At 41.7% G+C, this 14,734-nt stretch overlaps 1 protein-coding gene across 3 annotated transcripts in view; it reads right to left on the reverse strand.

The window, feature by feature from the left end:
• Positions 1-14,734, reverse strand: part of TRIM9 (tripartite motif containing 9) — a 137,102-nt gene that overhangs the window by 69,540 nt on the left and 52,828 nt on the right. For all 3 annotated transcript variants that reach the window (XM_030214502.1, XM_030214501.1, XM_030214500.1), the window contains exons 2-3: positions 7,375-7,470; positions 1,293-1,415 (exon numbers count right to left, since the gene is read on the reverse strand). In XM_030214502.1, coding sequence (XP_030070362.1) covers positions 1,293-1,415; positions 7,375-7,470 — 219 coding nt within the window. The remainder of the gene's footprint in view (positions 1-1,292; positions 1,416-7,374; positions 7,471-14,734) is intronic.

Raw genomic sequence — 14,734 nt, forward strand, 5'->3', positions numbered from 1 at the left:
TCCTATGGGCGTCTCTAGTGTTTAGCACATGCCTATTTTTAGTGTGCACTAAAAACGCTAGTGCGCCTCAGTAAAAGACCCCCTTAGTGTATCAAACAGCTTCCCAACAGCAGAACACTCAGAACCTCTTTATGAAACCTTTAGGTGTTGTGAAAAGCAACAAAGGTGCCTATGTGCCTTTATAAAACAGGTCCAGAGCCAGTCCCAAAAGCACACAACTGTTCCTAACGAATCCAGCAGGAAGGTGGTTTACAAGCCATTACAGAATTTAGCACATCGCATCTTCTTTGTGAAACCCTTTCTGTAGTGCATGCTACTAGCTGGACTCCCCAGGGTACCAGACTTATGCCTTTACTCTTCAGATTCTACTGTACCAGATCCGTCCTTTGGACCCTGAAAGATGAAATGCACTGCGCTACCTGTTTGTATACTAGAGGAGTAGCCTAGTGGTTAGACACCGGGCTGAGAATCAGGGAACCCAAATCAAATCCCGCTCCTGCTCCCTGTGATCTTGGGTTAGTCATTTAACCTATTGCTTTATTTTTATAAGTTTACAAATATAAATCAAGTAAATTTTTTCAAAACCCTCCATTGCCTCAGGTACAAGCTTTGTCTTTCAGTGTTCTCTTAGGCTTCCGTGGCTGGTGTCGTGATTATTGCAGCTGTCCAAGTTTTGCAGTGTCAGAGTAAGTGGAACCGACATTTCAGCCACCCTGAAGAACGCCACAGCACCATTACTCGGATGCAGAAAGACCCAGTCATTAGAATGTAAAGCCTTCCAGGGACAGCAAAATATCTACAGTATCTGAGTGTAACTCACCTTGAAGTATCTATTGATAATGGTGCAAACTAAATCCAAATAAATGAATAAATCAATCAATCAAACCCACGGCTGGGCTTTGGTGCCATGAGCCTTCATTTGCAACTAGCTGGGGATTTTTTCCCCGCTATATATCCCGCCCCCAAAATGTAACTAATCTGGTCACTGCAGTGATGATCCTGGGCTGGGGCCAATCATCAAAGTTCTTTACAGAAATCTGCAATCATAGACTGAGTCCAGCCACTAGGTGTCACCCTTATGCAAGGACCATGACTCCTCCCCCAGCACCATGAACTCAGAATCCCAGCTCCTGCTGACCCGTGAGGGAGAAAACCTGACACATGGATTCTGAATAGTAATGTACATCACTGCTACTGAGTCACCAGGCCCATGCACTGTGTTACCTGTTCTGCCAAGGGAATCATTCAATTTGCTCTCTCCCCCTCTCCCACCAACCCATTGCCTTACTGACCTTCAGTTTGTGCTCATGCTCCTTGTTCACGCGGGCTAGCAGCTGGATTTTTCTTCTGTTCAGGGCGTCAATGAGGGCATCACATTGGGCAACGAGGCAGGCCTCAAACTCCACGCTGTTCTCCTGTTTAACAAAAGCAAATTTCATAGCAGGAGCAACAATCTATTTCTTTAAGACAACTCCCCCACACTGTCTCAAAATATGAGTACAGCAAGCCCTCAAATTCTCTCAGTACTGTGGTCTTTAACAGTTTAGGGCTGATTCTATGGTCATTCAGCTATCCCTTGTGTCATTCAAAGAGTAGGGTAGGCAATTAATCACTTGCTGTAGGCTTTGAACATCTCAGCACTACATTTCCTGCTGCTTGAAAGTAATCATAAGTACATAAGTACATAAGCATCGCCATGCTGGGACAGACCAAGGGTCCATCAAGCCCAGCACCCTGTCTCCAACAGCAGCCAAAAGAACAAACAATTTGTCCTGCCCATCCCAGAAATAGCGGATTTTTCTCACGTCCATTCAATAGCATTATATGGCCTTTCCTCCAGGAAGCCATCCAACCCTTTTTAAAATTCTGCTAAGTCAACCGCCTTAACCACTTTTTCCGGCAACGAATTCCAGAGTCCAGCTACGTGTTGCGTGAAGAAAGATTTCCTCCGATTTGTTCTAAATTTACTACACTGCAGCTTCATCGCATGCCCCCTTGTCCTAGTATTTTTAGAAAACGTAATCACATGTTTATGGAAAGCTAGGGCACAGACTACCACAACCAAGCACAAGCCAGGCTCTTGTTCACCATCAGAAAAGCTACTTCACATAATTTAGAAGGCCAAGCACACCTCCACTAGAACACAAGACAGGGAGAACCTGTATATAAGTTTTGCCCATGGAAAGCTGTATATCTAATGCAGACATAAACCCCAGGGTGCTGGTGGTATGAACTACTAGAATTCATTGTACATTGGCCTCCTAATGAAATTACTTTGTACACAGCGGGTGATTAAGAATAGGGTAGCAACTTTCCTTACAAAAACCCACAGGATGGAAAATGTTGGACTTCATCGGTCTGTCCCAGAATGGCAATACTTATGTACTTATGAGACAAAGCCAACATGGATTTAGTGAAGGGAAAACCTGTCTTACTAATCTATTACATTTCTTTGAAGGGGTGAACAAACATGTGACTAAAGGTGAGCTGGTTGATATTGTGTATCCGGATTTTCAAAAGGCATTTGAGAAAGCACCTCATTAAAGATTCCAGAGGAAATTGGAGAGTCATGGGATAGGAGGTAGTGTACTATTGTGGATTAAAAAATGGTTAAAAGATAGAAAACAGAGATTAGGGTTAAATGGTCAGTATTCTCAATGGAGAAGGGTAGATAGTAGGGTTCCCCGGGGGTCTGTGCTGGGACCGTTGTTTTTTAACATATTTATAAATGATCTAGAGATGGAAGTAACTAGTGACGTAATTAAATTTGCTGATGACACAAAGTTATTCAAAGTTGATAAATCGCAAGAGGATTGTGAAAAATTACAAGAGGACCTTACGAGACTGGACATCCAAATGGCAGATGACCTTTAATGTGAGCAAGTGCAAAGTGATGCATGTGGGAAAGAGGAACCCGAACTATAGCTACGTAATGCAAGGTTCTACATTTAGAGTCACTGACCAGAAAAGGGATCTAGGTGTCATCGTTGATACGTTGAAACCCTCTGCTCAGTGTGGAGCAGTGGCTAAGAAAGCAAATAGAATGTTAGGTATTATTAGGAAAGGAATAGAAAACAAAAATGAGGACGTTATAATACCTTTGTATTGCTCCATGGTGTGAACGCACCTCGAATATTATGTTCAATTCTGGTCACCGCATCTCAAAAAAGATATAGTGAAATTAGAAAAGGTACCGAGAAGGGCGACGAAAATGATAAAGCGGATGGGCCAACTTCCCTATGAGGGAAGGCTAAAGTGGCTAGGGCTCTTCAGCTTGGAGAAGAGACAGCTGAGGGGAGATATGACAGAGGTCTATAAAATAATGAGTGGAATGGAATGGAATGGGTAGACGTGAATCGCTTGTTTACTCTTTCCAAACATAGTAGGACTAAGGGGCACGTAATGAAGCTACAAAGTAGTAAATTTAAAACGAATCGGAGAAAATATTTCTTCACTCAACGTGTAATTAAACTCTGGAATTCGTTGCCAGAGAATGCAGTAAAAGAAGTTAGCTTACTGGGGTTTAAAAAAGGTTTGGATAGCTTCCTAAAAAAAAAGTCCATAAGCCATTACTAAAATGGACTTGGGGAAAATCCACTGCTTATTTCTAGGATAAGCAGCATAAAATGTATTGTTCTGTTTTGGGATCTTGCCAGGTATTTGTAAACTGGATTGGCCACTGTTGGAAACAGGATACTGAACTTGAAGGACCTTTGGTCTGTCCCAGTATGGCAATACTTATGTACTTATATACTTATGCTTGATCATCACTGGTGGTCTTACATTAGCTTCAAGTAAGAGACAGACGTAAATGTAAAATTTTAGGGATGATTTTAAGTCTTTGCCATCTCAGAATCCAACTTAGATGAACTGAGGAGATACCTTGAACCTCCCAAGATGACCTGTTAAATGTTCCCTCAAAATATCCAAGAAGGTGGGATGGTGGGCCAAGGCATTTTCCATGGTGGTGATGGAATTGTGAAATGCTCCTTCACATACATTGTGGGAGGCAAATACTCTCCTGATGTTTCGGAAACAATTGAAAGCTGTTCTATTCTCGTGATAATGATGACTTTCCCCATAGGGCGCAAACAGGGTTAGATAGCAATGTCCTGGGCTTCCTTAGAGTTGAGAATGTGTTCATGACTGTATTAAGTTTATATTGGTTTATTGATGAATATTTAAACCACCTCGAGTGATCTGTATTACACTGGAAGTATATAAGATATATAAATAAAGTTAACCACCTTGAATGGAGTTCTAGCTACAGAACAGACATAAAAGTGACTTAGCCAGGATAAACCATGCAGAGATGCTTGATGGGCCATGAAATATATGTTGCTGGAAAGGTGGTTTCTCCCGTCTCCTCTCATTTTCTCTACCCACCCTTCTCCTTTTCTGTCTCTCCCCACTGTTTATTTCTCTTCTAACTGCATCTTTCTAGTGACAATAGAGGCTCTGTTCTATGTGTTTCTATTTTGCCTCTCCTTGGTTTCAGCTCGACTACAGTTACGAAAAGTATATGGCAGCTCCATTCTTAAATGTCCTGTGCCTCTAACTGGTTTCTATTCCTCCTGTGCTGCATTTGTGAGTTCCTGTCTCAGGATAAATATTTTAGCCCAGTATAAGGGAGGTACTTATACCTGGGGATCTGGTTAAAGCCAGGCTACTGTTTGTTCAAGGACCTCTGTTCTTCCAAGGATCAGCCTCTTATCCTCAGCTCAAAACTCAAAGAACAATTCCAAAAGCAGTTCCCAGCTTGACCCTAAAGGAGACTCATAGACAGGTAGTTCCTTAATTAAGAGGGAACAGGCATCTTGGTGCCATGCTTGCACTGTTTAAGGTTAATGTATTTGCCCTGACAAAAAAGAGGCTACCAATAGCCATGCCCTTCCACTCCCCACCATTCCCCTCCCTACCCTGCCATGCATTTCCCCACCCTCACACCCTCTGTCACACCCCCCACCCCACACAGGCACCTTGATTTGACCCCCCCCCCAAAGTAAACCATCCCCTTCTGTATATTTCCCTCCCCCAAAATCTTTTTCCGGCCTCCCTCCACCCACCTTTCTTTTACAGCTTCCTCACCCCCTTACCCTCCACCCACATTCCACATCCCCCCTCCTCTACTTTACCTGCCCGGCAATGTCACTGCCTGCTCGCTGCCGGCGCCTCTTCAAAATAGCTGCCGACACTTCAAGCAGTGACCTCACAAGACTTCTGGAAGTCTCACGAGGCTGCCGTTTGAAGTCTCGGCAGCCATTTTGAAGCGGTGCCAGTAGCAAGCAGGAGACTTACTTGTCCTCTTCTTGAGGACACTGTGGGATGTTCGGGCAGGAAATTCCAGCCTGCCCATTTGTCTGCAAACATGGACAAATGGGCAGGCTGGAAAAACCCGCCTGGATGTCCCCCAGTGTCCTCAAAAAGAGGACATATCCGGGTAAAAACAGACACATGGTAACCCTAACACTGTTGTACCTTAACACTTATCAATGCTTGGTCACGCTGTTTTTTTAAAAAAAAGCTTAACAAGAGGTCTTTATTGAGCTGACCAAAGGAAAATGTAACAAGCAATACAAGCCAAGCAAATGGCCAATACAATATAACAAAACAAAAATGAATCCTCTAATATTTTTAGTTTTATGCTTCAACTCAAAATAAAAAGGGGGGGAGGGAAAGGGGAAAAATAAAGAGGATTTAACCCTACTGCTAGGGTCCATTAAAACACTGCAAAAAAAACAATAAGAGTAGCAGGGCACTTCAAGAAAAAATTGTACAGGTTTCACTCGCCCACAAAATTCAAGTTACTTACAGAACCCCAAATCTTTACCCAGGTCTTAAATTTATTACGCAGAATAGCAGTAAGCTTCTCTAGAACTGAGATCGCCACTTGGCTATGAGAGGAACTCCTAGGGTCTTCCAGGCTGCCACTAGAGTACGTTTGGCCACATAAAGCATCAAAAGCGTCAGATTTTTAAGAAATCCCGGAATCTCTGTATTCAACAGGTAAATCCCAGGGTCCCTTGGAACCTTCAATCTCGTAATCCACAGTATCTAAAAACGAATGGATTTCCAAAAAGAAATTGCCTGGTCACACTGTTTAAAACTTATTCTGATTGGCAGCTTGGTTAACTGAGAAATGCATTTTCATCAGGTGCTGTGTGTCACTTTCCTTCGAGTACTAATTAGGAATCGGATGTGCTAAGATGACCAAAACAGCAGCCATGGGAGTAACTGTAACTGGTTTGTGAGGATTTTATTCATTCTGCTGCATCCCACATTGCTACAAAGTATTTGAGTGCATCAATATTTTCCACTTGGACATGGACAGGATCATTGAATACACCTATAACATTTTATTGCAGTTATAGTGAATTAAAAGTCTGAAAAGTATTCAGATTTTAAATAAGTTCATAAGGCCGCATTACCAGAAACAGAAGCTAGAGCAGTGGTTCTCAACCCAGTGTCAGGAATTTCTGCATAGCCAAGCAGATATTACATGGCCCATCACTCTAGATCAGGGGGTTTCAACCTATTCCCCAGGACACACCTACTCAGTTTGGTTTTCAGGATATCCATGATGAATATGCATGAGATAGATCTGCATGCACTGCCTTCATTATATGCAAATCTTTTTCATGCATATTCATTGGGGATATCCTGAAAACCAGACTAGCTAGGTGTGTCCTGAGGACTGGGTTAAGAACCCTTGATCCAAGAGAATTTACTGAAGAAAGGAGGTTCTAGGAGCTGTACGGGCCATAAAGAAAAATTGGAGTACTAACATACAGAGATACTCTTTAAAATGATCAATAGATGTTATATTATATGAGCTTTTGAGATCTTACAGGTCCCCTTCAGATGAGGAGGGGGCTTGAGTATTCTTGAATGCCCATTGACTACAAGTTTGTTTTTTTAAAGCTGATCCGTTGAAAGACATCAACATCTACCAAGACTCAAGGAAAACCTACTGACATATGATTGTAGGGTTACTTTATTTTTATTTATTTATTGGGGGGGGGGGGGGGTCTTTAAACATAAGCTTAGCTTCATATTCCATTATGTCTCAAGAATAGGCCACATGTCATATTACAACTTCTTGAAGGAGGAAAGCTCAGAAAGAACTCTCTACTATACATGTGGATTCACATAGAAATGTTCATGTAAACTCCAGGGAGAGAAGGACTTTCCTGCCCCACATGCAGAAATGAAAATGAACTTGAGACCATGATGGAAAGGGAAACAAAGTGGATTTGCTGAGTGATGACTCTGCAAAAATAAATGACATCATGATCTCAATCCTCTAGAAAAACATATCACAGACAGCATATTAACCTCTTCTTTTGTATTTCTTTTCTCAGGTAGAAAATGTACCTGTATTTGCTGGACCATGTTTCGAAGCTGCACCAGGAACTCTTTGGCCTCCCTGGCTCTGTCTGACAGTCCATTTAGTGCCTGGGACAGCTGGCTCTGTGAAGAGAATATACACTAGGTCAGCGACTTGTACAGCCAACAGTGGAAATCAGCAGTCATTCCCAGACAGTCATTCCCAGACACATATTCTCACACCTCCACCACAGCAATTCAGGGGTCAGGTGTGAAGGCTGAATTCCCAGAAGAGACTGCTATAAATGCCCGAGGTCCCTCCCACCCTACCCCTCACTCACCCACCCCAGTCTTTGAATTTCTCTTACAGATTGTGTGGGACATGGTTCTTATTTTTTTTTTTTTTTTTGCGGCTTTCCCCAGTTACATTAAATGGCTCCTATCTTCTAATAATATCTACATAATACTCTTTTCAGGAGTTTTACCTATCCCAGTAGAAGTTTTATAGACCTTCCTATATGGCTTCATTGCTTGCAGTCTTATGAAGTTTAAGTTCTCTTATCTTGATCAATCCCAAACATAATCCACCTGGTTTAGTAGTTCTCAGTTAATTTCTCTAACCCTCTTATTTGCTTTGTATGCATGTCTTACCAGTTTGTCAACTAGACTGTAAGATCCATGGAGCAGGAACTGTCTATTAAGTGTGTCTAAAGCACTGCATATATGTGGTAGCAGTATACAATTAATAGCATCGTACTGGAAAATGTCCTTGTCAGGACACGGAACGGTTCCCGTGGGATGGTAGAGAACGCTCACTGTGTTAAATGGTTGCTCATAGACATGGTGGTCAACATGACATTAATAGCTCTGGAAAAGCTGAAGACTTTAAATACATCTTGACATTAAAAATTCTCACATACTGCAGGTTTCCAAAGAATTACTGAAAAATGAAATACTCTATTCTAGCAAAAGTTCTGTAAGTATTTAATATGTGCTTTGTGCTCTATCAACTTCACTATCAATATACATAGTTCAGTTACAAACTGATATTCCTAATCACTGGAACCTCAGCTTTCTCAACTTAAAAAAAAAAGTCTTCCTCCACTCTCCCACGGTTCCCTCCAAAACGAAGCTAATGCAGACCCTAAATCAGGTCACTAGGTGTCACCACTGAGCAATGGATGATACTCCCTTCACTTGCAGCATCCCCAACCCCAACCATCCCGGGAAGCAGACATCCAGCCTGGGAATCAAATTCAGGTCTTCTGCATGGAGCCATTGGGCCACCCCCCACACTCCGATTCCCCCCCACACTAATTCACAACACAGGCAGTGTTATGGAACAGAAGTTAACGTCAATCTGAGAAGAATGGATCTTTTAGTGTATCAGATCCTTCACTCCAGTTTCTGCCCACTTTTAAACAGTTTCCCACCTATTATATAAATCAAAACACTGACAGAAGAGCAGATACCTATGCTACATTTGAGCACGGCTTAACTACGCAGTCTCCAAAAATAGCTTTAGAGCAAATTGGCAAGAGAACAGCAAAGAGGTCTGGGGTCAAAGCAAAAAGGGGAATAGGTTTTCCTTTTCTCCAATCCAAGTTCTTCTACAATAGGACCCCAAGAGCTGCCTCTTCTTTTCTTAGTGTTTGTTGAGTAATTGATCTTTTGGAACCTTCAAGACAGCAATAGTGAAAAGGCTTCATGTTTATTCTTTCCCACCCAACGGAAGTTGCAAAGCATTATACAAAAAAGGATCAAATATGTTTGTCTAGCTGGAGGAAAAATAGCTCTGGAATGTAATAGAGTGGAACAAAACTTGGCCAGATCAAACTTAGTATTCTAGCAAAAATGGACAAGAACATTTTCATGGGAAACAGTTCTTGCTTCTATAGCATAGAAACTTGCATGCAGTGAAACACAGCACTTAGGGAATTGCTCCTTTCAAACCACGATTGACTGGCAAAAGTACATATGAGAATGGAGTGGATATAGCACCATTCACGGAAAAGAGTGTGTATGAACAACTTGAAAATCTAAAGGTAGACAAACCCATGGGACCGGACGAGATCCACCCCAGGATATTGAGGGAGCTCAGAGAGGTTCTGGGGGGGCCTCTTAAAGATTTGTTTAATAAATCCTTGGAGACGGGAGAGGTTCCGTGGGATTGGAGAACAGCGGATGTGGTCCCGCTTCAAAAAAGGGTGATAGGGAAGAAGCTGGAAACTACAGGCCAGTAAGCCTCAAAACACAGCTCAAAACACAGCAGCCAAACTCATATTTGGGAAAGCAAAATATGAAAGCGCCAAACCCCTAAGAGAAAAACTACACTGGCTCCCACTAAAAGAAAGAATTGCATTCAAAGTTTGCACCCTGATCCACAAAATCATTCACAGGGAAGCCCCGAACTACATGTCAGACCTTATAGACCTGCCAACCAGGAACGCAAAAAGATCAGCACGCACATTCCTCAATCTCCACTATCCTAACTGCAAAGGGCTAAAATATAAATCCACATATGCGACCAATTTCTCATACATTTGTACCCAGCTATGGAACGACTACCAAAGGCCATAAAAACAACGCAAGACCTAACTATCTTCCGAAGGCTACTAAAAACAGATCTGTTCAAGAAGGCATACCATAAACATCCATCTTAAATACTAAATAATAAGACTATACATGACCTAGACACAACCGAAATCTTATCACTTGACTGATTAACCTCTTTGATATTAGTGAACAAGCACTATCACCTCAATCCTTATGCCGAATATGGTCTCTCCATAGTCGATGACCTAATGTATGTTATAATCCAATTACCACTCAGGAACCTCATGCAATACCATAATGCATTCTTCTTTATCATGTATGTATGCACATGGTATATATATATATACCATGAACTGTTCTATGTATGTTATGTTCCACCTCTGTTACCATGTATGTATGTACCTTAATGCAACACCATGTATAAATCTGTTACCTGAAAATGGCAACCGCCATCACGACAAATGTAAGCCACATTGAGCCTGCAAATTGGTGGGAAAATATGGGATACAAATGCTACAAATAAATAAATAAGCCTCACTTCGGTTATTGGAAAAGTAATGGAAGCGATGCTGAAAGAAAGGATAGTGACGGTGGGGGGGGGGGGGGGGCTAGGAAGGGCAGGGGGAGGGGGGAATAGGGAATTACAATATAACAGTATATTATAAGAGGTTATAGAATATATAGAGATTGTACAACAGTTGTTTTACTGGCTGTATTTGAGATCAGCAAAGTTATTATTGTATCTGTTGAGTACTTTGTATTGATATTAAAACATTGACTAAAATACATAAAGTTCAAAAAAAAAAAAAAGAAAGGATAGTGAATTTCCTGGAAGCCAATAAGTTACAAGATCCGAGACAACATGGTTTTACCAAAGGTAAATCGTGCCAAACGAATCTCATTGAATTCTTTGACTGGGTGACCGGAGAACTGAATCATGGACGTGCTATAGACGTAATCTACTTAGATTCAGCAAAGCTTTTGACACGGTTCTCCACAGGAGGCTCTTGAATAAACTTGACAGGCTGAAGATAGGACCCGACGTGGTGAACTGGATTAGGAACTGGTTGACGGACAGAAGCCAGAGGGTGGTGGTTAACGGAATTCGCTTGGATGAGGGAAAGGTGAGTAGTGGAGTGCCTCAGGGATCGGTGCTGGGGCCGATTCTATTCAATATATTTGTGAGTGACATTGCTGAAGGGTTAGAAGGTAAAGTTTGCCTTTTTGCGGATGATACTAAGATTTGTAGCAGAGTGGACACCCAGGAGGGAGTGGAAAACATGAAAAAGGATCTTGCAGAAGCTAGAAGAATGGTCTAAGGTTTGGCAATTAAAATTCAATGCGAAGAAATGCAAAGTGACATTTCAGCTAAGTTGATACAACAGGAACAGAGATTCATATTCTTGTGGGATACAGTACAGACAAAGGGACTTAACAAGGAAATAGAATGGTTGACAATTTAGATTGTGATACAGAGTAGGTAATTAGTGCCATCAGCTGGGCGGTTTACGTATAAATAGTGCGCCCGCATCCACCACGGGGTTTGTGAAAGTTGGGAGGTGCTTGCAATGAGATCGCTCCCGGTAAGCCTGAAGCTATACTAGAAAGAACGATTTAAGAATAAAGCTAGCACAGATTTACTAAGTATTTATACCTAGATACAAGTGAAGTTCAAGATTATAATATACTTTTACCGTATGTTTTTTAGCTTATTCAATGATTGAGCAATACATTCCCTTGAGAATGCCATGATGGAGAAACGTGGTCCCAAGTCGGGAATAAAGACAGCTGCATGATTTTAATCACAGGAGCACATGAGGGTGAAGGAGTCAAGCAGCAAACGCGCTAGTCCAGTCACTGATAACAGTTGACCATCTAAGAGATAAGTCTCGCTTTTTTAGAGATTAAGAACTTATGATTGACACTGTTATGCTGTTTTCGAGAGGTCATAATCAACAGGAGGTAGGCAGGATCAGTGCCATGATGGTTGTTTGCTGCGGGCCAACTCCATTACATATGGTATAAGGTTCACCAGCAAGTTCTGAGCACTGCATATTAAAAATAAAAAATATATAATATTGACATTAAAGAAAATAAAGAGTGGATATCTGGGATTTACACTGGTGTAATTGTTGATGTAATTAACGTCCTACATCAGTTTTAATAGAAGAGTTCCCTAATTTTTGCACAGAGATACAAATCAAGGTCAGGTATACACATAAAGTAGCACATATGAGTTTATCTTGTTGGGCAGACTAGATGGACCGTACAGGTCTTTCTCTGTCATCATCTACTATGTTACTATCCTCAACCCCTTAAGCTTCTCTCTGCAACTGCTTCACAACCTCCTGCAAAATACTGCCCAGAAACTGCCCCACCACACACACACACACACACATTATAGAGGGGTTGGAAAGAATTCCATTTGTCATGCTCTGCAAGCTTCCCCCACTTTTTTTTTCCAAGAGCAGTAGGCAGAGCAGTTAAAGGGAAAATGAGGCTTTATTTCACTATTGCAATAGGCAGAAGAGTGGAAGGGTGGTTTGGGATATATTTTACTACACGGGTAGTAAGAAGGGTGGGAGAAGAGTTGAGGACTTCATTTTATGCCATAAAAAGAAGGGGAGTGGAAGATTAGATGACTATCAGGGGCATTTTTGAAAGAGAAGGGCGCCCACTTTCAACACAAAACGCTAGATGAGCGTCCTTCTCTCAGGATCACCCAAATGGGCATAATCGAAAGCCGCTTTTGGGTGCCGTCAATTGCAGTCCGTCGCGGGGATGACCAAAGTTCACAGGGGTGTATTAGAGGCGTAGCGAAGGCGGGACTGGGGTGTGCTTAAGAGATGGGTGTCCTTGGCCGATAATGGAAAAAAGAAGGGGGTACCTGACGAGCATTTGGTCGACTTTACTTGATCCATTTTTTTCCATGACCAAGCCTCAAAATGTGCCCAAACTGACCAGATGACCACCGGAGGGAATCGGGGATGACCTCCCCTTACTCCCCCAGTGGTCACCAACCCCCTCCCACCCTAAAATAAAATGTAAAAAATTTTTTTGCCAGCCTCAAATGTCATACCCAGCTCCCTGACAGCAGTATGCAAGTCCCTGGAGCAGTTTCAGTGGGTGCAGTGTCAGGAAAACAAGGAAGTCAGAGGAGTAGCCTAGTGGTTAGTACAGTGGACCAGGGACTCAAGTTCAAATCCTGCTTTAACTCTTTTTTGTCTTTTTTATTGTGAGCCCTCTAAAAACAGAAGAATACATACCTAAATAAGCCACCTACAAGCCTGAACGTTATTGAAGTGGTGTACATTTGAGCACAGTAGGTACTTTTTCTGTTCCCAGAGGGCTCACAATTACAAAATAAAAGCATTAAAGTGGGATTTGAACCTTGGTCCCTTGGTTTGAAGTCCACTTCACTAACCACTAGGCTGCCATTCTGGCCTGTAGGGATATCTGTGTGGACATTCTTCCAAGAACGCTGCCAGATACATGTCCATGTCCCAGCTTTTTTGCTGTTCATATGTTGGACGTTCCAGTTTGTAAAATGCCTGTTCATGCTGGGTGTCCTCAGAACACGGACATCCATCTCACATATTTTCAAACAGGAAAGCCTGAACTGGACTTCTCTATTCTGATTTGGACGTCCTTTCGAAAATACACCACGTTTCAAACAGGGCAAGAGAAGAATTAGATTCACATTTGACTGCAATTGCCTATCCATATGATACTGTGAACACACACTTTTTTAAAGCCTCTCAGGAGACAAAATTAACCAGACAGCACATTCGATGTCGTTAAACCTGGCCTTTGTTGGGGGGGGGGGGGGGGGATGCTTTGCAAAGCTCATAATTAGTCCCAATAGTTTAATGTGGCAATTTTCTCTCTTACCCCTCAGGATCCCTGCACTGTCACCTCCATTTTCTGGGTGTCTCTACTTATAACTGAAGGACTGCACTATGACTGCTACATTAGAACCCTCAAGGTCAAAGCACATTAGTAGAAAAGCCAGGGATAAAATAAAAATACAATCAAAACTGGTACCAGGCAGATAAGGCACCATAACAGGCTTTTTATGGTGCAAAAAAAAAAAGGACCTTATTGCTTCCAGCATGCATGCAAGCATTACATTACATTTGCGATTGCTGCATTTCAAGCCTAATTTCATGGTGTGGTAGCCGTGTTAGTTCACTTTTAAGGGAATAAATAGAAAGGATTTCTATTTTTTACTTTAAGCCTAATTTCAGGAACAGATCTATTAAAAACCTGGAGATTAGGCCATCCATTTCCTTTTTACTTACTTATTATTAAAGTATATATTTTACACAGTATATAAGTACATAAGAACATAAGTGTTGCCATATTGGGACAGACCGTAGGTCCGTCAAGGCCAGCATCCTGTTTCAAACAGTGGCCAATCCAGGTTACAAGTACCTGGCAAGATCCCAGAACAGTACATTTTATGCTGCTTATCCTAGAAATACAAAAAAACAAAACTAATGGCTAAACCTTGTCCAACTATAATTTGTAGAAATACACAACAATAACTAGACAAAGTAAATGTATTGCAATAAAAAATCTAGCGACTGAAGAGGTTATCTCATAACATCCAGAGTGTCCATGTATGCCAACTGCTGTTATGGCTTACAGGTCTGTATATATTTGTAATCATTGAACACCTCCAGCCAGCCAGTAGTACCAAATAGTGCTCGTATAAATAAGCTTCAGTGCCTCTTTGTTATTCACTGATTTTTCATTGATTGAATGAAAGCATAGATATCTAGGCACAGGAATATCAATGTGTACTACTGTTCAAAAAATTCAAAAATTAAACATTATTGCAATAAATAAG

The sequence above is a fragment of the Microcaecilia unicolor genome, chromosome 9 (assembly GCF_901765095.1).
Source record: "Microcaecilia unicolor chromosome 9, aMicUni1.1, whole genome shotgun sequence".
Lineage (NCBI taxonomy): Eukaryota > Metazoa > Chordata > Amphibia > Gymnophiona > Siphonopidae > Microcaecilia > Microcaecilia unicolor.